The sequence below is a fragment of the Antechinus flavipes genome, chromosome 1 (assembly GCF_016432865.1).
Source record: "Antechinus flavipes isolate AdamAnt ecotype Samford, QLD, Australia chromosome 1, AdamAnt_v2, whole genome shotgun sequence".
Lineage (NCBI taxonomy): Eukaryota > Metazoa > Chordata > Mammalia > Dasyuromorphia > Dasyuridae > Antechinus > Antechinus flavipes.
The window spans coordinates 127,493,951-127,520,399 of record NC_067398.1 but is presented as its reverse complement, the minus strand read 5'-3'; the positions used below and the strand labels follow the sequence as shown (position 1 = coordinate 127,520,399).

The window sequence follows — 26,449 nt, the reverse complement described above, 5'->3', positions numbered from 1 at the left end:
ACGAGATCTTTGCACTTATGACACCATTGAGGCAGGGAGAAGGAGATGTAAAGGTGTGGCATCAGGTCTTAGAGACAAATAGCACAGAATTCAGAACTACTAAAGGAGCAACAAACACTAAAAACATGCATTTCATTTCACATACTAGTATACTCACTTCTAGGGGGATAAATTGGCTTGACAAGTGTCACATGGGTAATAAATAGAACTAGAAATTTAACTCAGGTCCAGATGACTCCAAATCCAATGCTCTTTCCCCACTGTAGTCCCCCTATTTTACCATTTTTCTAAAGATTTTCCTATCCAGCATATATTTGGATACTGTAAACCCAGATGATTTGCCTTACAGCTGAACTCTCCCAAAATGCTTATGAAGCTAGACCTGAGAATAATAAGAGGTAATATTTGTAAAATACTTTATAGCTTTCAAGTTCTTGGACATACATTATCACGTGTGTATCCATCATCCCCATCATCCCAGATGCTTGTGAAATAGGGAGTACTTGTATTATCATGTCCATTTTAAAGATGAACAAACAAGTTCTGATAAATTTAACTGACTTAAGTTCACACAGCTAGTAATTGTGGAGTTAGAACATAAGTTGTCTAATTTTAAATCCCAGACTCATTCTATTAATGGTATCACCTTTTTTTTTTTTTTTTTTTTTAAAGATTCTTCTGTCAAATGCCACAGAGTTAAGGCTGGTCTATGCTAGGAAAATCTGTAGCAGTACCCAAAGACCCCACAGTAGAATTTGAAAGTTCTATTTTCAAAGGTAGAATTGTAAATCCCTATGCAACCCCCTGACTAGTTAGCATGTTTTCAAGCTACTGACAGGCTGTTTTTTTTTTTTTTTTTTTTGGCTTGGGCTAGATTGGGGAGCAAGCAGACCTGGGTACTGAGTAGGGGAGGCACAAGCAGCAATGATATCATCATCTAACCTTCTTGACAGAACTGTGCCATATAAATCCGACCCCAATGCTGATGGGCTGATGGTGTTCCAGGCTCTCATCCTCCATGATTCTGCCCTAACACACCATGCATCATTAAGAATGGCTTGCTCTCATCTATTTAAAACCACCAGCAAGCATCATATGTAATGGGGATAAATTGGAACCATTCCCAATAAGATCAGGGGTGAAAAAAGGTTGCCCACTATCACTGTTACTATTTAATAATGTATTAGAAATGCTAGCTTTGGCAATAAGAGAAGAAAAAGAGATGAAAGGAATTAGAGTAGGTAATGAGGAAACCAAATTATCACTCTTTGCAGATGATATGATGATATACTTAGAGAACCCCAGAGATTCTACTAAAAAGCTATTACAAATAATCCACAACTTTAGCAAAGTTACAAGATACAAATTAAATCCATATAAATCATTAGCATTTTTATACATCACCAACAAAATCCAATAGCAAAAGATACAAAGAGCAATTCCATTTAAACTACCTGTTGTAGTATAAACTATTTGGGAATCTATCTGCCAAGGGAAAGTCAGGAACTACATGAACAAAACTACAAAACACTTTCTACACAAATAAAATCAGATCTAAACAATTGGAAAAATATCAAGAGCTCTTGGATAGGTCAAGCGAATATAATAAAGATGACAATATTCCCTAAACTAATCTACTTATTTAATACTAACTCCCAAGAAACTATTTTACTGACCTAGAAAAAAATAACAACTAAATTCATCTGGAAGAACAAAAGGTCAAGAATTTCAAGGGAATTAATGAAAAAAAAAAAAAAACAAAAACAAATCAAGGTGGCCTAGCAGTATTAGATCTAAAACTATATTATAAAGCAGTTTTATTATATTATAATAAAACTATATTATATAGTCAATGACTATAGCAATCTAATGTGATAAACCCAAAGACCCCAACTTTTGAGATAAGAATTCACTATTTGACAAAAACTGCTGGGAAAATTGGAAACTAGTATGACAGAAACTAGGCATTGACTTACACTGAACACCACATACCAAGATAAGATGAAAATGGGTTCATGATCTAGATATAAAGAATGATATTATAAATAAATTAGAAGTATATAGGATAGTTTACCTCTCAGACTATGGAGGAAAAAGGAATTTGTGACCAAAGAAGAACTAGAGATCATTATTGATCACAAAATAGATAATTTTAATTATATTAAGTTAAAAAGCTTTTGTATAAACAAAACTAATGCAGACAAGATTAGAAGGGAAGCAATAAACTAGGAAAACATTTTTATATTCAAAGGTTCTGAAAAAGGCCTGATTTCCAAAATATATTGAGAATCAATTCAAATTTATATTAGTTCAAACCATTTTCCAATTGATAAATGGTCAAAGGATATGAACAGACAATTTTCAGATGAAGAAATTGAAACTATTTGTAATCACATGAAAAGGTGCTCCAAATCATTAGTGATCAGAGAAATGCAAATTAAAACAACTCTGAGGTACACTACACACCTCTCAGATTGGTTATGATGACAGGAAAAGATAATGATGAATATTGGAGGGGATGTGGGAAAACTGGGACACTGATACATTGTTGGTGGAATTGTGAATGAATCCAACCATTCTGGAGAGCAATTTGGAACTATGCTCAAAAAGTTATTAAACTGAGCATACCCTTTGGTCCAGCAGTGTTACTATTGGGCTTATATCCCAAAGAGATCTTAAAGGAAGGAAAGGGACTCACATGTGCAAAAATATTTGTGGCAGCCCTTTTTTGTAGTGGCTAGAAACTGGAAACTGAGTGGATGCCTATCAATTGGAGAATGGCTGAATAAATTGTGGTATATGAATGTTATGGAATACTATTATTCTGTAAGAAACAACCAGCAGGATGATTTCAGAGACATCCGGAAAGATTTATATTAACTGTTACTAAGTGAAATGAGCAGAACTAGGAGATTATACATGGCAACAAGAAGACTATACAATGATCAATTCTGATGCACCTGGGTCTCTTCAATATTGAGATGGCTCAACCCATTTCCAATTGTTCAGTAATGAAGAGAGCCATTTATACCCAGAGAGAGGACTGTGGGAACAAAGTATGGAACACAACATAGTATTTTCACTCTTTCTGTTATTGTTTGCTTTCATTTTTGTTTTCCTTCTCATGTTTTTTTCTTTCTTCCTAGATCCTATTTTTCTTGTGCAGCAAGATAACTGTATAAATATGTATACATATATTGGATTTAACATCTACTTTAACATATTAACATTTATTGAACTACCTGCCATCTAGGGGAGGGGATGGGGGCAAGGAGGGGAAAATTTGGAACAGAAGATTTTGCAAGGGTCAATGTTGAAAAATTACCCATGCATATGTTTTGTAAATAAAATGTGTGTGTGTGTGTGTGTGTGTGTGTGTGTGTGTGTGTGTGTGTGTGTGTGTGTAAAGAATAGCTTGCTCTGGAAGAAGATAAAATTAATTAAGAAATGCAAGAGTATAGAAAATGAGTATCCTGTATCTTACCTCTTATTTCATCAAAAATACGTTCCTTGAATCATAACCAGGTGAATACTGAAATCAGTAACAACAACTATAAATAACTTGTCTCTTCTAGCAGTGTGATGATCCAAGACAGTTCCAAAGGACTCATGATGAAAAATGCTACTCACATCCAGAAAAAGAACTGATGGACTCTGAATACAGATTGAAGCAAATTATTTTCACTTAGGTGTGTTTGTGTGTTTTCCTTTTGGTTATTTCTTCTTTCACAATATGATTAATATGGAAATAATATTTTATGTGATGGCACATATATAACCTAAATCAAATTGCTTACTATTTTAGGAAGAGGAGGGGAGAGGCAAGGAAGGAAAAAAATTTGGAACTCAAAATTTTATAAAAATTAATATTAAGAATTTTCTTCATATGTAATTGGAAAAATATTAAAATGCCTTTCTTTTTAAAGGCTAAATATGTATAATTCTTTTAAATATAGTTCCACATTTGTCACATTGTGCAAGAAAAATCAGATGAAAAGGAAAAAAAAACATGAAACAGAAAACAAACAAATAAAAAGTGAAAATACTATTCTTCGATCCATAGTCAATTTCTATAGTTCTTTTTCTGGATATGGATGGCATTTTCCATTCCAAATTTATTGGAATTGCCTTGAATTATTGTAATGTTGAGAAGAACCAAGCCCATCACAGTTGATCATCACATAGTCTTCTTATTACTGTATACAATGATCTCTTGGTTCTGCTTGTTTCACTCAGCATTAGTTCATGTAAGTCTTTCCACATTTTTCTGAAATCAGCCTGCTGATCATTTCTTATAGAACATTATATTTACATACCATAACTTATTCAGCCATTCCCCAACTGATGGGTATCTACTCAATTTTTCAGTTTCTTGACACTACACAAAGGGCTGCCACCAAACCTTCCCCCACCAAAAAAAACCCCCAAACAACCCTTTCTTTACCTGTCACTTCTAGGTACTTTTAGTGTGATTTAGACACAACATTATCCCCAGCTAGGGAACCAAAGCAGAGATGTCAAACATGAAGCCTATAGGTAACACTCCTGAGAATTTTGAGCCAGATTAAAAGTAATTAGAAAATAATTAAATAAATAAAATTTTATAAAACACAGATAATATTATAGTTTAAAATGAAGGCAATGTGATGCATATAGGGATCATCACTGATCCTATTTCTTTTTGAATTAGACACTACTGACCTAAGGCAAATCTCCTATCGTTTTTGGAACAAATTTCCTTCCATGTAAAAGGGAGATAATATCAGCTGCCCCACCTTTTTCACCTGGTTGTCATGGGGGATTAAATAAGATTATGTAAGTGAAAGTACTCAGTGACTAGAAAGCCTTATTTAAATGTAAGTTTTTTTTTTTTTTTTTTTTTTTTTTTTTTTTTTAAGAGAAGATCTTTGATTTTACTGGTATAGGAAACTCCCAGTGAAGCAATTAATTCTCTTTACTGATGCAGCTTGGGAACTGCTCTACTAGGTATGGGAAGCTAGGTGATGTCTGTAGATCAAACACTAGACTTGGAATCCAGAAGACTCCTCAAGTACAAATCTATTCTCATACATTTAACTGGTGTGATCCTGTTTGCCTCAGTTTCCCCATCTGTAAAATGACCAAATAAGGAAATGGCAAATCTCCAGTACCTTTGCCAAGAAAACCCAAATGGAATCACAAAGAGTTGGGACACAACTGATGCCTCTCAACAACAAACAAGGTATGGTCTTAGAAAATTTCCTAAGCTACAGAGAGGATGGCATCCAGAATTACAAGGACATGTGGGTCAGTGTGGTTATAATTATGTAAGACAGGATCCCAGTACCCTACCCTTGGCATGGGAGGCAAGTCCAGGATCCCTGTAGCAGCAGTAGTAACAGTAGTAATCTCTTCCTCTGTAGCTCAAATCTATTGACAGACAGGCAGTGAGCTGTGAGCCAAGCAGTCACAGTCATTTATATTTATATTTCTCATCCTCTTCTGGGAGTCAGTATTGATGGCAGTAGCTCTGTGGAACAACCTCCCTCCAAGAGTGGGTAAGGTCTGCAGGGGGTAGCTGCAGGAGGGCCATTTTCTCTTGAGGTTGTACCATTTATGGATTGGCTCTGGGACTTGCTCCTAAAGCTGGTCTGAAGTACATGCCAATGTGTCTTGGCAGGTTCTCAAAAGGCTAGAGAATTTCAGCTGTGATGGTGAAAGGTATATTGAAAAAAATCATCCAACTTGGATGATTCTCCAGGAATCTCTTCAGATGGTCTCTATATTATAGGGAGAAATCTCCCTACTTTGAGTAGTGTCTTGGTTGTATGAATGGAGTTCAAAGTTTTTTTTTTTTTTTTTTTTTTTTTTTAGTCTTTTAAAAAGATTTTGGTATTACTAACAACACAAATTTCTTAATTAGGGTGACAGCATGGTGAAATACAGGGCTGGAGTCAGGTACACCTGGATTAAAATTCAGCAACTTCTGATGCCCAAAACACAGGCAAATTACTGAATCTCCCTGAACCTTAGTTTCCTCCTCTGTAAAATGAGGATAATAATACCACCTACCTTATAGGGTTATTGTAAGGTTATTGTAAGGTTCAACTGAGAGATAATGTATATAAAGCACATCACAAACTTTAAAGAGCTATGTAAATATGTTATTATTATTTTATAACTTGTTTGATATATCACGATGCAGGCTTCAATAACTATATACTTAGTAGGATCAATCATTCACGCTTTTAAGAGGCTTCTTGGTCTAACCCATTCTCATCAAATGAAAAGGGAAGTATTTTCATATGAAAGATTTGCTCCTTTTGCATGACCTGCCTCTGAATAGGGTTGTTTCATCATGTGTTCAAAATAGTAAATGTGGAAGACCCCTGTATTCTTTCTTCCAAATTAAGACCTACCTGTTCTTCAAGGACAAATTTAGTTCCCCTTTTCCCAATTCAAAGCTCTCATAACTTGGTTCTTACCCACCTCCCAGTCTTATCTTCATAATCAATGGCAGGTTTGAGAAACTTTGGGTATGGTTTCCCCAAAGTGGGATGTGAGCACTCAGGAAGGATCAGTTCTGGATCCTTTCCTCAAAGGCTATTTTAGGAAGATGGATGGCTTATGTTACCTAAACTGGCTTCTCTCATTCTGCAGCAGTAGCAGCAGGGAGAAAAACAGTGGGATGGAAAGGGCAAGAGGTAGAAGGAATCTCCCATGCAAGTGAGCTAATGCAATTAGACTTGTCTTGGAGACATGGAATATTTTCCATCTGTTGAAGCTCCTGTATTTCATTATCAAGTCTCCTGTCTAAATGAATGTGCCCAGAGTATTTTCTTGCATGTTTTTCTTGGGGGTGGGGTGGGGTTAAGAGGGTAGTTATGAAAACATCAATTACCTTGTCTGACTAGGACCATTGGAGAGAGAAATGCAAGGATGTGGACAAAAATGCCCCCTAAGAATTTGGAACCTTACCTTGTACATGTCTTGCCACCATACCCCTAGCACCTCCAAGCCTTCCCATCTGCTCTGCACTGAAGCTCATATGCATTGCCTTCCCCAGTTTGAAGGAGAACTCCTTGATGCGGGGGATTATCTTCTTTTTCTATTTATATTTCTAGCACTTAGCATAGGTGCTTCAGAAATACTCAATCCTTTATTCATTCAAGAAAATACCAACTGGAATCTGCCAAGTAATTTTAAGATGGAAGGACTTCAATTTAAGCATAATCTGGTCCAATTCATACATGAAAAATAATTTCCATTACAACATAACTAACACTGCTTGAAGACTTCTAATGAGGTCTTTGAAGATTGAATAATCAATTTATTGATTGTTCCAAATGTTACAGAATTCTTCCTGGCATTTAGCCTAAATTTTTCTTTTTTCACCTGACCATTGTCCTTGATCTTTTTTTTTTTTTTTTTTTAAAGGAAATCTGGATTAAGTGACAGGCCTGATCACACAGTTATTAAATGTCTGAGACTGCATTTGAACTCAGGTTCCAGGGCTGGTGCTCTATCCATTGCCTTTTCAGGCCAAACAAAGTAAGTCTAATTATTCTTTTCCACAACAACACGACAAACCTTCAAAGAGATGAAGACAACTATGAGGTCTCATTAAGTCTTCTCTTGGTTAAATAAACATCTTTATTTCCTTCAACTTCATATGTAGACAACTGAAGTACACAGGGCCACATTTATTGGCTTACATTTACACACATATTTACTAGGCCACATTTCCTAGTAAATTATAATCTTGAGGACAGAGATTATGTCCTTTCCACCTTTTTCTTCCCCATAGCCCCTATAAACCAACCAACTATTCAACAAGTTAAAATACAGACCTAAAAAAATTCATTGAATGATTAAAAAAAAAGTTTTATTTTATTTTTAATTTATGGAATCAAGCAAACATTTCCATAATATAATAAAAAGATGGTCACACATGAAACTACAAATATATTATGTACAATTTGCTATTCCTTTTAAATATATAATAAAGTTATCATCTAACATAATATGATTATATATCATATAATAAAGTTTTCTTTTTTTCCTTTTCTACTCTCCCCCCCCCCCCCCTTTACCATTAGGCACATGTGCGCATACACACACACACATATGTAGTCATCCTATATATATTTCTATTTTATTAATTATTTCCTGGATGCAGACAGAATGAATTTGTTAACTAAACCACTCAAAGACCATATTGCATTTTCTTGATGCCCTTTCACAGCATTGAGAAATAGTCCTTACATCATTTAACAAGCACTTTTAGAAGTGCTCTAGAAGAGAAATATGTATAGGTCTCTCATCTCCCAAACTAGATGGGTAGCTGTTTAAGGACAGGAACTGTGTCTTCCACTTTTTTATCTCCCACATATCCTGACAAGGATCTTAAACTACTGCAAACACAATGAGTATGCAGAAAATGCTGGATGACTGATTGCTATGATACAGACAGTACCCTGCATAACCCTGGCAGCATTTTGTAGACAGTTTGTAAAAATGCATTTCTCATTAAGCAACCCCATTAGTAGCAATTTAGTACAACCAACTGAGATTGTTTAGCATTTTCTGGAATTCTGAAAATGAAGCATCCCTGGAATTATTTTTTCTTGCTGTCAGAAGCTGATGGAAAGATTTTTCTGGTAATTGACAGTGTTCAGTCTATTGTTGAACTTTATCCAGACAAAGATGACATTCCTTAGTGTTTATTGTCCATTTAATTTCTAATGGGGAAATAAAATTCAATGAAAAAGACTCCTGAGAGGTAATATATTTCTCACCAAAGAAAATGTATTATTTTATTTAATACTTTATTATTTAATTTATTATTTATTGATTATTATAATAAATTAATACTTTTATTTATGGTTATTTAATATTTAAATGAAGATGTTTCAAGGAATACTATGTCAGATTACTCCAGATCCTTATTTATTTCTAATATGCTGTTAAAAATCATATCTGCTGTACTACAATATTATCTAGGTGACTTTTCTCCTGGCGATTCCATCTACTAATTCTCAAAAATGAAAATTTAAGTTCTGTGTTCTGAATTGATTTCAAGTAAAGAGACTGCTAATCCAGAGTAAACTTATTTCTCACCTTAATTTTCTATTTGTACTATACAATGGGAAACAAAATAAAAATAAAACGAATTGGCAATTGACCAGATCTGGTGGTAAAAGAAAACACATGGCCCATGAATGTCATTTGAGCTCAACCCCTACCAAGCACTCTCCCTGACTGAATCTGCTAGATAAGTAGCCAGAGACTTGGCAAAAACTTGCTTATGTCAACAGTCATTCCCCATCATTAATAAACTCAAAGCCATTTTTAAGTCATATTGCAGAATGACAAGAAGTCCAAAAGAAATGTTAGTTATCCAACCAATAAAGAAGGCAGAAATTATGTCTCTGGTAGGTCAGTTACCTTAGGTTTAATCGACATTAGCAAACCCTTCCATTTCCTCCTGTAAATAACAACCTGGGGGGGAAGGCTTACCACTGAAGTTTTTTTTTCTGAATTAGTTTGGTGAGGGTGCAGGCTTTGCCAAAGCATTAAAGCATCTCATGTTAGGACACTATTGTACATTTTCTAGGATTGAAATAGCTTTTACTTTCCAGTCTTGGCTAAGCCAATTTTTTTTTTCCTTCCCACTTTTACTTTTTTTCCCTCTCCTTTTCTTCTTCCTCCACCTTAGTTTTTACTCTTTATTCTTTTCAATTCTTACAACTAAAAAATTCTTCCAACCTTGACCATAGTGGTCTGAGAAAGTGAAAATAATATTAGTGAAGAAAGTAAAAATTAAGCTACCCTCATTAGTTCTTTACAGGCATGGATCTTAGCTGTCATTCTTTGGCTCAGAACCAGACTCTAAAACCAGGCATGGGAAAAGCTGCTGAAATAAAGTCTGCAGTTCCCTACATGTCTCACTTGCATACTGCTGATATCTAGACACATTTTTAAAAATAACACCAGCAAGATCCAAAGTATTTCAAAGAAATATGAATGCCTTCTTGTAAATATTTAAAAAAAATTTTTTTAGCTAAAATGACATTCCCTTTCCTCTCCCATCTTTTCAGTTACAGTTTGCCCTAAATGCCTTTCTACTATGGGCTTTTTGGGGGCCAGAAGTTCCATTTTAAGGAGCTGTCATAATTTCTTCTAGTGTTTTCTCAGGGTATTACACAAGCTTTTCATTTTAAGACAACAAACTCAAGTTGCATTGTAGCATGAGAAACTTGTTGCTATTTCCCCCTCTATCAACGCCATGCAAGTAAAACATAAGTAGACTTGACCCCTTCATCTCCCTGGGAGAAGAGTTGGAGGGTCTCAGGCTTTCTACATGTTCTCCTAAGCCTCTGTTTTACACATTGCTCTTGTGAGCCCTGACCTTCACATACAATGAGACATATCACTTGACAGAAAGCGGGGAATCTGTGTGGTGAAGAGATGGTAAAGAAAGTTTAAAGGTTTTCCTGATCAGTTCCTAGAAACAAACCAAGTCAGAATTTGTAAATTCATTGATCCCTACTTTGATTTTTGTTCTTTCACTGGCCAAAATTGTTTATGTCTAATATGAAATAAAAAATTTGATCAAAGATCTACTCTTTGACCTCTCAGAATATTAACAAGATCCTGATTCTGCACTTAGGCTCTCTCATTTGCCACAGATGAACTGAGGAAGCCCTATCATCTTTGGTGAAATTTCCTTCCCTCTTCCAAGCTGAAGGTCTAGCATCATCCCTCACTTTTAAGGTAGCTACAAGTTTCATTTCTGACATGTCAATACAAAATATCAAAGCTGACATTGCAATTCACCTCGAATTCCTAGTGTCTTATGAATCTAAAAACATGTCATTTTCTTGTTGGATTCAGTGAAACAAAACAAAACAAAACAATTGATTCTGAATTCTTTCATTTGAAAAACTTCTGCCTACTCAGAATTCAGTGTTGTTTAAAACTTTTCAAGGGAAAAAAAAAGACAAAACTCACCCTCACTTTGAGCAAAAGCATCATTTGAACTTGCCAGGGCCAAAGTAAGTAGCAGCTGCCAAAGATCCATACCTGTAGGTCCTGTAATAGGACAAAGAAACAAAATAAATTCAGATAATAAAAAAAAGAACAATCGTCTTTGAATGCTATTCAACAAATTGGTCAATTCATGAATGAACATGCATTGCAGTTTATGAAAGAAAGTATAAATTTAGTTGTCTCAGACTGTCATGCTATAAAATACTCTATGAGGGCTAGCAGTTGGTTGTACTGAGTTCTGCCTCCCATGGGTTTTTAACTCAGGAAATAATATGGACACCAAAGATTTTCAAATCCTGGCTGATGGCCATAGAATCACCTCACAAGTTACCCCCACACACTACTATAACAGTAAGACAAATGTAGTTCACTTTAATTAGATCTGGAAATAGAACAACATGTCAGCAATATCTTTAAGCATGCTGCCTTGTGCTGGACATGCTATAAAAGGAAAAAAATAAAACAATCTATTGGAATAGCTAGCAAAACATTCCCCTTCTGTTTTTTAAAAGACCTAAAGGATCCTAGTGATAGAAAGATGGGAGGAAAAAGCCAACCAAATGAAATTTTGTGAAAGGTGGAGAAGAAAAACAATTGGGAGTGGAGAGGGAGGAGAATACAGCAAACAAAACACTTTGGCTTCCTAGGTGGCCTGGAGTCAACATATTGGGCCTGTGGTAGATTTTTGGTTGATGAGGTTTTTAGGGAATGTGGTCTCTGAGAAACCCAGGAATGCTGAACACCTCATCGATCCTGATCTCATGCCAGCATTTGGCTCTACAGCATTAGAATCCCAAGTTCAGTAACATATTGGTTCTTCCATTTAATAGAACTCTTTAAGACTTGGTGCGTGTATATTGAAGGATGAGATCTGGGTTTAGCTTCCCTCAGGTAACCGGTGTCTTTACCTGGAAGAAATAAATTTCTTTCTAAAAAATAAATAAATAGAAATAAATCAGAAAGGACAGGACCAGATGCTTAAAGAGATCTATTTGGTTTTGTTTATGAAACATGATGCCCTATGAAACATCTATCTTCCCATTTTGCAATTAGTGTAAATAAGTAGTTTTCAAGCACATTAGTAACACCCAAAGACATATAATTATGTTGATTACAAATTCTGTCTGTTCATTGAAGCAGGTGTCCTAATAGGATCTTTAACAGGAAACATTTATTTATCTTCCTTTGACTGCTAGTATGACCTTACAATTAATAAAATTCTATTTCTGTAACCACCCTCATTTAGTCTGAATTAGTGAGTAATATTTTGTTGTTGTCTTTATAATAAGATATACAAGTACAGATCTTTGGGAATTGTTGTTGACTTTGGCACTTGAAGTGACTTCAAATGCCTCATTTTCCAGACTCTCATTTGTAGATGCCAAATTTAATATTTTTTCTTTCCTTTAGATATGTTTGGCCCCAGAAAACGTATATTAGGACTGAGTAAGAGCTACATGGCAGGAAACATATCCTCCCCTACTGGACTAGAATAAGGTATTATGTATATATGGTTGGTGTGTGATAGAATAGATTTAGCTGGGGTGGGGGAAACACCTTATGGCCATGGTTTTTGCCTTTAAAGCTGGAAAGATGAACTTTATATCTGCTACATATAATTTGCATATTTGATCTTTCAGTTATCTTTTTCTTGAAAAATTTAACTGGCTTTAGAGTGAAGACCTCCAAAAGAAATATAAACATTTTTACCATTTCTAGGGTTGGGGAAATAATAGATTGAAAATATTTCTGTTGGTTATTGATTTTATTTCCTTCCATCAGGGCTAGGAGAAGGGAAGAAAAAACAGAGAAGTTGTGAAATTTAGCTATTTCAACAAATAATCAATAAGCCTTTATTAAACACTTACTATGTTCCAGGTATTATGTTATGCTTTAATGATACACAGGGGGAAATAAGGGAAATATGAAACCTGTTCCCAAGAAGTATATATTGAAGTATTATTTTCCAAAATCTCCAAATGATTCCTATGACATCATCCTGAGGTTGTTCCTGGCAGAGAAACCCACATAGATATACTAGACACTTTATTACAGATTGTGACACTGGACACCAGATTCCAGAGCAATTGCCTTGACTAAGCAATGATAAGCAAAATTAATAGGATGGACTTTGTCACAATGCACCTATCTCTGCTTTAGAAATAACCCACTCAATTGTATCATTGAGATCGAATGGAGGGAATTTTGCTGAGGATGGATGGAAACTCTCCAGTCCCTTCTTTATTTTCTTCTGTTGTTGGAAAAGTTAGTCTCCAAAAGCATATCTTTCTTTCCTCTCCCAAATTGCGACAATGTGGCAAGTGTTAATACACACATACACACACATACACACACACACACATTTTATAATGTCAAGTGAATCATCTACTTTAAAAGACGAGCTTCTACAAAGGAAAAATTAACAAGAAACCTGTATCTGGGGAGTGATAGTAAAAAAAAAAAAAAGTTAAAATGTGTATCCCTCTTCTCATAAATGAGAGTTGATATATATTCACTACTGTCCCTGCGAGGATTACCAAGGAGCAGAGTCCTAATTGGGGAAGAGAGATAGGGAAAATGCAGATGTGGTGAAATTTAGTCAGGGCTAATTGCTTCATTTGTGTAGAGCCAAGGAGTATAAAGAGAGAGCTTGTTGTCACTGCATTCTTACTGGTGTTGAAATAATGCAAAAGGATATGAAAGAAATCCCCTTTGCACTTCTTCACTGAACTCTGGAGAGAAGTATCTCTCTGATTTGATCATAAGGCTTGGCTCACTGGACATTCAGCTGTATTGATTTTGTGTTTTCTTGACCAGGCTTGAGGAGCTGGTGGTGAAAGAAATTCATGGGAGGATGGGGAGGAGGGTAGGTGAAATTATTCCCTAGAGATAATTGGGCATGAATGTAAAGGGCGGAGAATGGGGACACAGAGAGAGGACTTCATTCTCCCAAGGGTTTAGTACTTTAATTCAGTCCATGATATAAACCTCCCAGTTCCAAGCAGGAGAAACACTATCAAATAGTTACTTTTTTTCCCCCCCAAAATTCCTCCCCCAATCCACACTCAAACTCATCACATAGTCCCATTAACCTCAAAATATTGGAGTATTTCCAAAGTACTTTTCTGAAGGACTAGGCACGTGGCTAATAAAAGAAGTGAAAGAAGATATTTAAGAGGAATCTACTAAATTGTTCCTTACTTTACTGGACTTTTAAAGCTTGCAATATTTTCCTAGGGAAAAGCCCTCTTTAATTCTCCTTCGATATTTATGCATTCTTCAGCCATAACCTCATGGCAAGATTTGAAATAGAAAAAAAAAAAAAGTCATGCTTCTATTCTTGCATAATGAAACACACACTAATTCCACCCTCTATGCCCGAGGCATTTAGTCTCTCCTCACCCTTCCTCAACTAAAGGCTGGATGGACACCAATGTCTCCAGCTGGCATGGGGCTTGGTACTTCAGGCTGCACAAGAGAAAAGGCCTACAGATGGCAAATTGTGCTGATAATTAAGGCTTCAACCATATAATAATGCCTAAACAAGTGTTGGATATATGAAGTTTAAATGACCAGAAAAGGAGCCCACTGGATTCATGCAATTCAGCTTAATTCAACATCTATTTATTGAACACTTGTCATGTGCTAACAGTCTTATCTAGTGCAGGAATACAGAAGAGGGATAAGACATCATCCCTGTCTGGCAGAAATTCCCCATCTAGTTGGAGAAATGAAATATTTTCATGGTGAAGCAAATCACAGCACTGAGCAATATGGTATATGATGACATGAGCAAATGAGTTAAAACATCACTGCTATTTGGAGGACAGAAAAGTAAAATACTTTCATTAAGGAGAGAGCATTTTTGGTTAAAAGAAGTGTTAAGATTTGAATTAATGACTCAGATTTTTGAGGATAGGAAAATGGTGTGATCAAAGGCAAGGATCTAAGGAATGAAGAAAAAAGAGGAATCAAATGAAGTTGTGATATTTCATGTGATGGCGTGACATGTAGAAATCTGAAAATGAAAAAAAAAGATTAATGAAAGAAATAAGAAATTTGAAAATATCCAGGAGACAACTGAATGGATAGGCCTGGAGCATGAGGGTGAGATTTGGGCTGAATTTGAAGGACATTTACAGTGAAGTTTTCAGAAAAAAAAGAAAGCAGTATAATGGAGTGCAAATAGTTAGGAACTAGGAAGTCAGGAGATCTCAGGTCTAAAGTCAGCCTTACTTAAGTGGGAAAGATCTTTGTTACTAATCTGTATAACCTTGGGCAAATTCCTTCACCTGACTCTCAATTTTCTCTTCTGTAAAATGTGGGGGTTGGACTCCATGTCTCAGATTTCTTCTCAGGCTAACATTCTATTATTCTAGGAACTAGTTGAAAATGTAAGATTGTATTAGTTCTCAGAGCAACTCTAAATACTGACTTATTTCACAAGTAATATCCAAAACATTTAAATTATATGGGAGGTAATCTTATTATATCTGGACGTGTGAGTTGTCAAAAAACAATTCTAATTAAGAAAAAATAGCAACTAAATTCCATACTTTATGGAAAGGTTCATAAGTTTTATACAAAAGATGAGGGGAGGGGCAGGTGATAAACACTTTGTCTCCTATGGTAAAATATTATCAAGAGGGAGGATATTTTAAATGCTGAAGACAAGAACCAATGAAGCTTTTAGGACTGAACTAAAGAGAACGTCAAAGCAGGATCTAAATTCATTAGAAGTAGCAAGGATTTTATTTCTGTCTCTGTCTCTTTCTCCTGATCTCTCTCTTCTTTATTTTTCTTAATATATACATCCAAAGATGTATAATATATAATTTCTGATGACCAAAAGCCTTTTTCTAATGATATTGAACAATCAAAAAATGACTAAAACACACACACATATACTACTGCTATTACTATCACTATCATCCACAGAATTTTGTTATCTTGCAAAATCAAGACTGCAGGTAAACAGAAAAATAAATGTGTACTTTTAGATGGTGGTGTTGATTACTAATAAAATATTGCAACAGTAAAACCAGTTGATTTCTGGGTCAGGTTTTTCCAAGAATTCAGAGCTATGCAAGGAAGAGACTAATCCCAAAGGGAATTTGAAACATCTAATTGGTAATTCTGAGACATAGACATTGATTTGAAAAGCATACTTTTCTATTTCATGTTCTTATCCCAAGTTTGCTCTAATACCTGTTTGAAAACTAGTTATGTCTACATACCTTTTTATATCAATTTATTTCTTTCCCATTAGGGAAGAAGAAAAATCTTATGACCATTTTATATATAAACACATTCAATGTCACTGGAACAGGAAATGGCAAGCCATTTCAGTACTTTTGCCAAGAAAACCCAATGGACAGTATGGTCTATGGGATCCTGTTTTTTAAACAGGACAGGATTAAAGGACTAAACAAAAATGAGTTTTTCTTTTTGGTGCTAAGGGAAAAATTATGGGAGAGTAATTCAAAAGTACAAAATAGGTTGCTTTTAAAATAATGTTTAAAATGGCACCGTTGTACATAGGTTAAACAAAATGAATGGAACAAAATTTGAAAATAGAAATATTAATTCCTTTACAGTAAAATTCCCAGTAAATATTTTACTTTCAGCAATATAGAAAATCATAACACTTTTTTCTTTCAGCATATGTGCAGAATGACAAACATACATTACAAATGAGATATCAGGTACAAAATACAGGGACTGAATAGTATGTTGACATTTAAACAAGATGTCAGGGACAAAAATACAGCTTAGTGAATCAGGTTCAGTTTGATAGCTTTCTATGTGACTTTAGGAGTAGTAAAATCATGACAATAAAGAGCTAGAAGGGCTAATTTGGTGAGGTAGAATGATGACTACTTCTGGAATCAGAGAGGCCTTAGATTAAAATCTATCTCTGATGCTGACAATTTTCCCCAAATACATGTAAAGATAATTTTTAACATTCATTTAAAATAGATTTTTATTTATATTAATATTATATAATATATAATATAAATAATATATTTCACCTATATAATATGATATATATATATTAAATATATGTTCATATATTTAAATGTAATATTTTTATTGGTGCTTTGTCCTATCAGAGGATCCACATATATTTATCAGTTGTTTAAGAATACACACAGGTTTACTATATCAACCACATAGGTGCTTATCTTGTTACTGAAAAACAACTTGAAATAGCTCAACCATAAGATGGAGGCTAAAATAGTTATGCTGAGTTAACAAATGTATTCCGTTATTTTTGTAAGGTACCTAAACTAATTCTCACTACATTTTATACTGGCCATTCCCCATTCTTGAAATATATTCTCTCTTCATCTTTGCCTGTCAGAGTTCCTCACTTCTTTTTTTTTTTTTTTTTAATTTCAATAGTATCTTATTTTTTCAATTACATATAAAGATAGTTTTCAAGATTTGTTTTTGTATGATTTTGAATTCCAATTTTTTTCCCCTTTCTTCCTTTTTCTCCTCCCTCCCCAAGACAAAGCAATCTGATATAGGTTATACCTGTACCATCATTTTATATATATTCCCATATTAATCATTAACATTCACTTTCTAAAAAAATTTGAATTCTTAATTTTTTCCTTCCTTCTCTCCCTCCCTCACTTCCCTAAGAAAGCAAGTTGATAAAGGTTATATATGTTCAATCATGTAAAACATTTCCACGTTAGTCATGTTGTGAAAGAAGACAAACCAAAAGAAAAAAAAAGTCATGAAAAAAATAAAGTGAAAAAAAAAGCATGCTTTTATCTGCATTCAGACTTTATCAGTTCTTTCTCTGGAAGTGGAGTTCATTTTTTTTTTTTATCATGAGTCCTTTGGAATTGCCTTGGATCACTGTATTATTGAGAATATCTAAGTCATTCACATATATATGTGTTGCTTGAAGCAAGTTAATTAACTCTTTGGGCTTCACATTTACAAAATGTAAAGATTGGGCATTTCTCCATCTTTGTATCTCCCAAATTTAGCAGTGTTTAGTATATTACTATAGTAGCTTAATAAATGCTTGCTGGTTGACCAATTGTATTTAAGGTCCCTTCCAGCCCCAGCTCTCAACTCCCACATTTTCCAAGTTCAATTCAACATTTCTTAAGAAAGCAGTGTTGGGCACAGGGAATAAAAAAAAGAAAATAATCTATGTCTTCAAAGAGTTTATACATTTAAAGAGGGAATAAAAGATATGTAAAAATGAGCAATAATACAGGTTGAAAACTATGAAGTTCACAGAAGTCAATTAACGTGGTGTTGAGAGGTTCAAGAAAGGAAAGATTAATTCTAGTTCTAGCTAAAAGTGGTATAGTAGTATCTGGCTGAAAGAAAAAGGGCTTCAAAGGAGAGGGTGGTCTTTGAACTGGGATTTTTTGAAATGAAAAATGGCAAAAGAATTTTAAGGTGAAATGTGGTGGGTTAGGGTAGGTTCTGTTCTAAGTATATAAAAAGGTAAGGAGGCAGCGGAGAGCAGAATGAGATTGGAAGAAAATGTATAATCAAATTTGACTAGATGATAGAATGAGTGAATGGAAGCCCTATGAAAAAAACTAAAAGGTAGATAAGAGAGTTTTGAGCAAAGAAATGAGGAGATCCCTCCTATGCACTTAAAAAATTATAAAGATATTTATATAATGGATGGATTATAGAGATGAAAGACCAAACAGAGCCCAGCTAGAAGGCTATTTCAATAATAGAGATGATAATTAGCTGACTTGGTAGTACTTGAAGTAGAAGGGAGAAGATTGATGGAAGAGTTAGAATAGGACTTAGCTATTATGTACCCTAATGATTATTCTAATAAATAAGTATAGTGAAGTCTAGAAAGGTGAGGGATTAAACCACAGCCACATAGCTAGTTATTTAGCTCTTGACTCCTTGTTATTTGTTATTCAATTTGGGGTTTTCTTGGTAAAGATGCTGGAATGGTTTGCCATTTCCTAGTTCAAATCATTTTATAGATGAGGAACTGAGACAAATAAGATGAAGTGACTTGCCAGTGACTTATAGCCTGTAAATGTTTGAGGAGAACAGATTTGAATTCAGAAAAATGAACCTTCCTGACTTCAGATCCATCAATCTATCCATTGTGCTGCCCACCTTGACTCCTAAACCATTGGCATTTCCATTAGACCATATTTGCTTAGTTATAGAAATCTAGAATAAATGACTGTAGCTCCTTTAATATAGTCGGTGGTTTGTTTTGTTTTGTCTTCCATATTTAAAATTTAAAAAAAAATTATTTCCTTTGGCATATTTTGATTTTTAATATCACCTATATTTCCCAATAAATTCCTTCCCCCCTCTAAGAAAGTCATGTCTTGTTACCAATTTATTACCTTTCAGGGAATGACTGTAATGTGTCTGTGAAGTAGGCTATGAGCAAGTCTCAAATTAAATATGATGGAACTGAGGCACAAGAAGAGTCAGTTGATCAGTCTAAACCTATTTACTGAGTGCTTCTGACAGGCAGTGCTTAGCTTTTCCTTGCCATTATCTAAGGGACCTAAGTAGTTTTTGGTGCTGGAATTTGTCTCCCGTTTTCATGACAATGGATCATGGGGCAATTTGGCTTGCCTGAAAAGTCAAATGGCACCCCACCCCCAAAGGAAACTATGGAAAATAATCCAAGAACTCTCCTTTCCCCACCTTCCCCCCGAATTTCTGTCATAGAAAAGGATAGGTGGGACAAAGCAGAAGGAGAGCAGAAGTGATTAGATGCACAGATCACTTATTTTATATAATTATGAACTTGGAGCTTGCAAGGAGTCAGAAATCTTCCTGTGAGAACTAATGGAAGCCTGCTTAGGGCTATGATCCTTGATCTTCATTTTTTTTCTTTAATTAGAGACTTAGAAAAGAAGGCTATTAAACTAGGAAAGCAGACTCTGCTCCTCTCTGGATAGGTAGGGATAGCTTTCTAATCTCACCAAGTTAGTCTGGACACACCTGAGCACTCAGCAGTAATCATGCAGGTTATTTTATAACCATTGGTAAATAATCACATAGATCTCTCGCAGGCATACCTAATCTAAGATATTTGCTCTAGGAAAGACCGAAGAAGGGATCCCTGCCCTGCTTGTTTGGATAAAGTCTTCCTAGCTAGGTCTAATTTTATGTCATATTATTTTAACTGGTCTCCCATTTCCAGTTACCCTGTATATATGAAAAGAAAAACTTGATATATACATATATGTATACACACACTCACACACACACATATATATCTACAAACATAAGTATCAGGAACAAGTTTTTCCTTTCAGGGATGAGGTACTTCATTACCCTAACATAGTAAATACCAGCTGGAGAATGAGCCTTGAACAAAAAAGGAAAATGTTAGCATTTTCTTCTAAATGATGTTTTAGAAAACTACTGTTTTTAGGATATTTAAAAGAAATTTCAGTGTAGATATTACTTCAATTTGGTTTATGAAAGATTTACTGGTCACCTGCTATGTGTAAGGCATTATGTATGGTGGGTATAAAGTGCTAAAAATAAAGTAAAATAAGACAATCTTTGTCCTCAAGGAACAGAGATGATACTTTGGTGGGGCAGGGAGCAGTAGGAGGGCAAGGAACAGGAGGAGGAAGGAACAGGAAAGAGGAATTTGATTTATTTGTTTGAAGATGTACCCATTGTGTTACTGTGTGCTATCCACTATTATTATAGATCTAGGAATAATGTTAGGTACTCTGTCATAAGAGCTTTTTGTTCTATGCTTCCACCAAGGTTTTCCCCAGAAACATCAGAATCTGCCTAATGGATTTCTCTGAAAGGATTTCCACTTCCCTTACAAGCACTCAGGCTAACACTTGATTATTTATCAGGTTTGTTTAACCTGAGAGAAAATGCAATTAGGTTCTAATTGAGACTTTAAATAGTCAGGTGAATATTCTAATTTTTTTTGTAAATTCAACTTTCTTCCCTCAGAACCTATACAGTCCACATAACTCATACTACCAGTGGAGGTATAAGGTTTATGTTATTCCCTTATACATGTGGTTATCTACTTTTACCAGTCCTTCTTCCCCCAAATCAAGCTATGTCCCTTATCCTCCTTCCAGTGAAACCAGTGTAGCAGAATCAAGCTGCTCTTCTATTCTGCTCCTCAGATATGTCTGTGATGAGGTGGATCTTCCCAGGACACAGGCAATCATACTACCTTCTACTTCAAGGATTATAAATAGAAAGACATCTAATTGACTGGAGTGATTGGCTGCCAGAGAGATGCCAAACACTAGGCAGATCAATGTCATATTCCATCTGCAGGAAGTTTATGGCATACCACTTACCTCTTAAAAATGAAAGGAGGTGTAATCGTTTGGATTTTGTCCGCCTATTGTTAAGAAGGGAAATCACTCTCTGGAGTGGATCAAAGAGTGTAGCAAGCCATGTGGTGAGCCACTCAGTCAACAGACTAAGTCATTCATGTTTATGACCACTCAGGAGACAGATCCTGGCTGTTGAGATGCTATTCATTCTCTTAGATGCTTTGTTTGTTTATTTTTTTGCAGTTATTTCTTTCCCAGAACTGAACAGGTCTTGTCGATGAGTGAAGAAGTGAGTTATTTTGATGCCTTTCTGGCTGATAATGGGTGATCAATATTTGTGTGAGGAAGAAAGAAAGAAAAGAAGGAAGGAAGGAGGGAAGGAAAAAAGAAAGGAAGGAAGGAAAGAAGAAAAAAAGGAAAGAAGGAAGTCAAAAAGAAAAAAAAATGGAAAGAGGGAAAATAAATTTCTCCCAGATAAGTAAGCATATATATATATATATATATACACACACACATATGTATATGCATATGTATAATGTATAATGAAGTACTAAATGTATAGAAATACAAAGTAAAAGAGTTTTAGAGGAATAGGCTCAGACCTACGGCTAAAATACCTAAAGATAATAATAGTGCAAACATGAATTTATATTATAGTGCTATTATAAAAATCAAATATATCTCTGGCATGCATAAACATGAACACAAAGCTTAGGAAGTATTAGGTCATTGTATAGTATTTGTTACATTCTTAGTAGATGACACAATAAACACTTTTAATCTTGCATGGTTTAGAAATGGAGTTTTCTGACCAAATAGCCATATAGTTTATTTCATGAAACATTACTATACATAGCTTTATTTAATTTTGTAGATCTCTTGAATATATTTATCATAAACCCCCAAATATTAATCTGTTGATGCCTTGAATCTGCAACATTGTTCTCCTTACAACACATTACATAACACAACAAACCTAAGTGTTTGTTGAATAAATGAATAAACCAGTAATGAATGACTTAGCATGTTTTATGCTACAAATCTCTCATTTGTAAGGTTGATAAAAAGAGTACTCAATGAGGAATCCTCTTCTTTACTGAAATTTTGCTTTGATACTGCTAACTTCATCTTCAATAACACTCAACCATCTCTAGGTTTTAAATTTAATTCTGTTCAATTTAGTAGATTTATTAAGCACATGCTATGAGTATGATACTCTACTGGGAACAAAAAAAGCAAAAAACTAAAACCAATTTCATTTCCTAAGGACCTTGAATTATGACGGATACAATTTGAAAGAAGATAAGTAAGTACAAATTATATACAAAGAAATTTCAAGAGGGATAACTCCATAATAACTCAGAAGATTAGAAAAGGTCTCATTTAAGTGGGATTACTTGATTTGTGCTTGAAAGGAATCTAAGGCTTCTACAAGATAGAGGTAAAAAGGAATGAATTACTTCTTTCTTCTACCCATCTGAATGTTCCTTCTCATTTTCATTGCCTAAATTTGGACCAAATCTTACATATTGGTTTATCCTAATATTCTGTTCTGGGCCCTCTTGATTAGCTGAGTAATCTCATTGACTTCTATGATTTTATCTTTTCTAAGCAGATAGCTCCTAAATCCATATAATAAAGCCCCCTTCTCTTTCCAGAGATCTAGGCTTACATTTTTCACAGACATCTCTATCAGGATCCTCCGTAGACATTTCAAATGCACCATTTCTGAAGTTGAACTCTGTCTTACTCCCTAAATTGACCTTCCTTTTGACTTCATTACTGCTATTAAGGGTACCACCATTCTTCTGGTTACCCAAATTCACAAGCCAGAATCATCCTGGACTCTTCAATCTGATCAGTCCTTATTTGATTTTCTACTTAATCAGTTATCAAGTCTTCTTGATACTGATTCTTCTATATCTCCTTCGTTTGATTCTTTCCATTCATATTGCAACCACTCATTGGTATAGTAATACCAAGCTCCTAATTGGCTTCCTGTTCTCTAGTCTTTCCCATTTCCAATATGTGTTTCAAATAAATGCCAAATGGATATTCTTTTCTTTCTTTTTTACAAGGCAATTGGGGTTAAGTGACTTGCCCAGGATCACACAGCTTCTGTTCAGTGTCTGAGGTCAAATGTTGACTTCAGGGCTAGGGTTCTATACACTGAGCCATCTAGCTGCCCCTAAAATGGGTATTCTTAAAGCATAGATTTGTGCAAGTGACCCTCCTGCTCTAGAAGGTTCAGCAGTTTAGAACAAAACATAAACTCCTTTGTTTGGCATTTAAAACCTCTCACAATATAACTCTACCCTTTAATTCTGCCCTTTAATTAATTAATTCTTTAATTCTGAAATTTTTAATTTCAGCCAAAATGGCCAACTGTTGTTCCTATAGATGAGAATCCATTTTCTGTTTCTGTAATTTGTTTTTTTAAATTTAATTTACTTTATTCTGAACTTAAGAAATAAAGCAAACATTTTTATAAGAGAAGAGAAAAAAAGATAATTGCACAAGAAACCACAAATCTATTATGCACAACTTGCTATTCCTTTTAAATATATATATATATATAGATATAGATATCTCTCTCTATATATATATATCTGTATCATCTTTCTTCCCTTCCTTTCTCACTCTAGGCTACTATTAGACATTAATATTTATATGTATATATACATATATATGCATACATATACATAATTTTATTGATGGGGTACACAATTTAAAAACTTCAAAGACTACCACACAATATGGCCAATCACTTAATTTACTGAAAGGCACTATACTTATAGTTTAACTTGAAGTTAGCAGGCCTGGATTTAATTTCTAAATTTTGTTGGAATACACAGGAGCCACCTGACAGTGGCTGCTGGAGATCCAACCCAGAATGGATCTCCTCTTGTGAGAGGATGATACAAGGACACTGAGAGGCAGTTGCTGTTCTTTGACCTCTCTGACTGAGAGGCCATTGTATTGTCTGACCTCTCTCCTCTTCCCTTTGCCTCCAATTTATCTCATTCCCAGTCTACAACACCTGTGTCAGCAAAGGCTGCTCTACAGCTCCTTCAGATGTTATGATCCCCAGCTGTGGAGGCTCTCAGAGAATTGACCTGTCCCTTAACAAAATTTAATACTTAAACCATAGGCCTTAGATATAGAAGGGACTTATATGACAGTCTCAAGTCTAGTCTCCCAACAAATGCAATACTCACTGCTGCAATGTTTATCTAAGTTCTCCTTGAACACTTCCCCTGATGGAGATTGATTCTAAAATTAATTTATCTGAGCCTCAGTTTTCTCATCTGTAAAATGAAGATAATAATACTGGCAATACCTATCTCATTGAATTGTGAGGAAATTGCTTTGTAAACCATGAAGGGTCTATATAAATTTGAATATTATTAAGAACCTCTCTGCACCTCAGTTTTCTCATTCATAAATTGGGGAGATTCAAAAAGATGATGCCCAAGGGCCTTTCCAGCTAGATAATTCACTTATTTCATTTTTTTTGTTACAATAGAATAAACATATCCCAAGGAATTCTCATAGAAAAGACAAGATAGCTTCTTTTTTACCATCTGAGATATTTCGTTATGCCTAGTAGTCAATGTCTAGGTATGAATAGTGCCTAGTTACCCTAGAGTTTGGGGACAAGGTCAAAAAAATAACTCCCTTTGAAACTGAAGCTAATAATAGTTCATATAAATAGATGGGATGAGCCACCTATGGAAATCTTCCCAGCAGTGATCCATCCTAAGAAATTATTTCACAGGATCACAGTATTATAGGATTTAGAGCTGGAAGGAACCTTATAGGTCAAGTCCAAACTTCTCATTTTACAGACAAGGGAAACAAGGTCTAGAGGGCTGAAGCAACTGGTCTGGTCTTACACATAGCTAGTAAGTAGGGGAGTCTAAACCTGAACCCAGAACTTCTGATTCCATCTCTGTCATGTACTTTTCACTGTCACATCTGTGATTACCAATAAATTTTAATCATTTCCAAAATAATGAATCTTTATCTTTCTGATAAACTAATGATAAGATCTGAAATTTACTTCATTAATTTTGAGTATATTTTAAATTACCTACACACACACACACACACACACACACACACACACATACACACACACCCTCTCCTTTTAGAACATTTATTTCCATGAGGGCAAGGACTTTCTGTTTTGCCTTTTTTCATTAAAGCTTAGTACATAGTACTGAGTACCTAGTGGGTGCTTAATGAAAGCCTGTTGTTTGATTTATTCAGCCTTTAAGATTTCCTTTCAAAGATGAATAAAGAAGAATGTATATCTAAGTATTATTCATACTTGTATGCTTAAAAATACCCACTGCATGTCTTCCTATATAAATGGATCCTCTTTATTGACCGTTTAAAATGTGGAGTTCTGTTTATTTGCTTACAGGTATAGAAAATGTAAAGTATAGGAAAAGGCTTTAAAATGGGTCGAGTGCCTAAAATCTCTTGAGATCATCCCAAAAATTATAAGATTAACAAGTTCTGCTTCTGCAATGCAAATGACCCTTCACAGAAAAGTCTCCTTCATATCTTAGTGTGAATTACTTTAATAAACTAAGCTGATCAGTGACTAGCTAAAAACTACAATGGGATGAGCTATGGAGCAAAGGATTTTGACTGGGGTAGGGAAGAAAGAAAATTTAGGTGACAAGGACAGATCTGGATGGGCAGTCATGACATAACATGAAGGCACTGGAAGTCCAGGATCAAATGAGAGGAAACAGATGAGACAAAGATAAAATGTTTTGTAGTTAAATTTTGTTTGCTTTGCATTTTTTCCTGCAGAAATCTGGCAGAATCACTTCTCTAAGCTGCTGATTCTCCTATTAAAATAAAAGGGCTAGTGTGTTAGGCTGCATGCCTCAGTTCCCCACAGTCCAAATATCATTTCCCAAATCTAGGCTAGTTCCAGCCACATTCACATTCCAGTTAATTTTGATTTTGTTGTCTGGTCCTTTTAGTTATGTCAAACTTTTATATGATCTTTTGGGGTGTTTTCTTTCTAAAAATACCAAAGTGGTTTGTCATTTCCTTCTCTAGCTCATTTTAACAATGAAGAAACTGAGACAAATAGG

At 34.9% G+C, this 26,449-nt stretch overlaps 1 protein-coding gene across 4 annotated transcripts in view; it reads right to left on the bottom strand.

The window, feature by feature from the left end:
• GHR (growth hormone receptor) overlaps positions 1-26,449 on the bottom strand; it is a 300,535-nt gene that overhangs the window by 144,329 nt on the left and 129,757 nt on the right. For all 4 annotated transcript variants that reach the window (XM_051990406.1, XM_051990431.1, XM_051990422.1 and 1 more), the window contains one exon: positions 10,993-11,073. In XM_051990406.1, the coding sequence (XP_051846366.1) occupies positions 10,993-11,073 (81 nt within the window). The remainder of the gene's footprint in view (positions 1-10,992; positions 11,074-26,449) is intronic.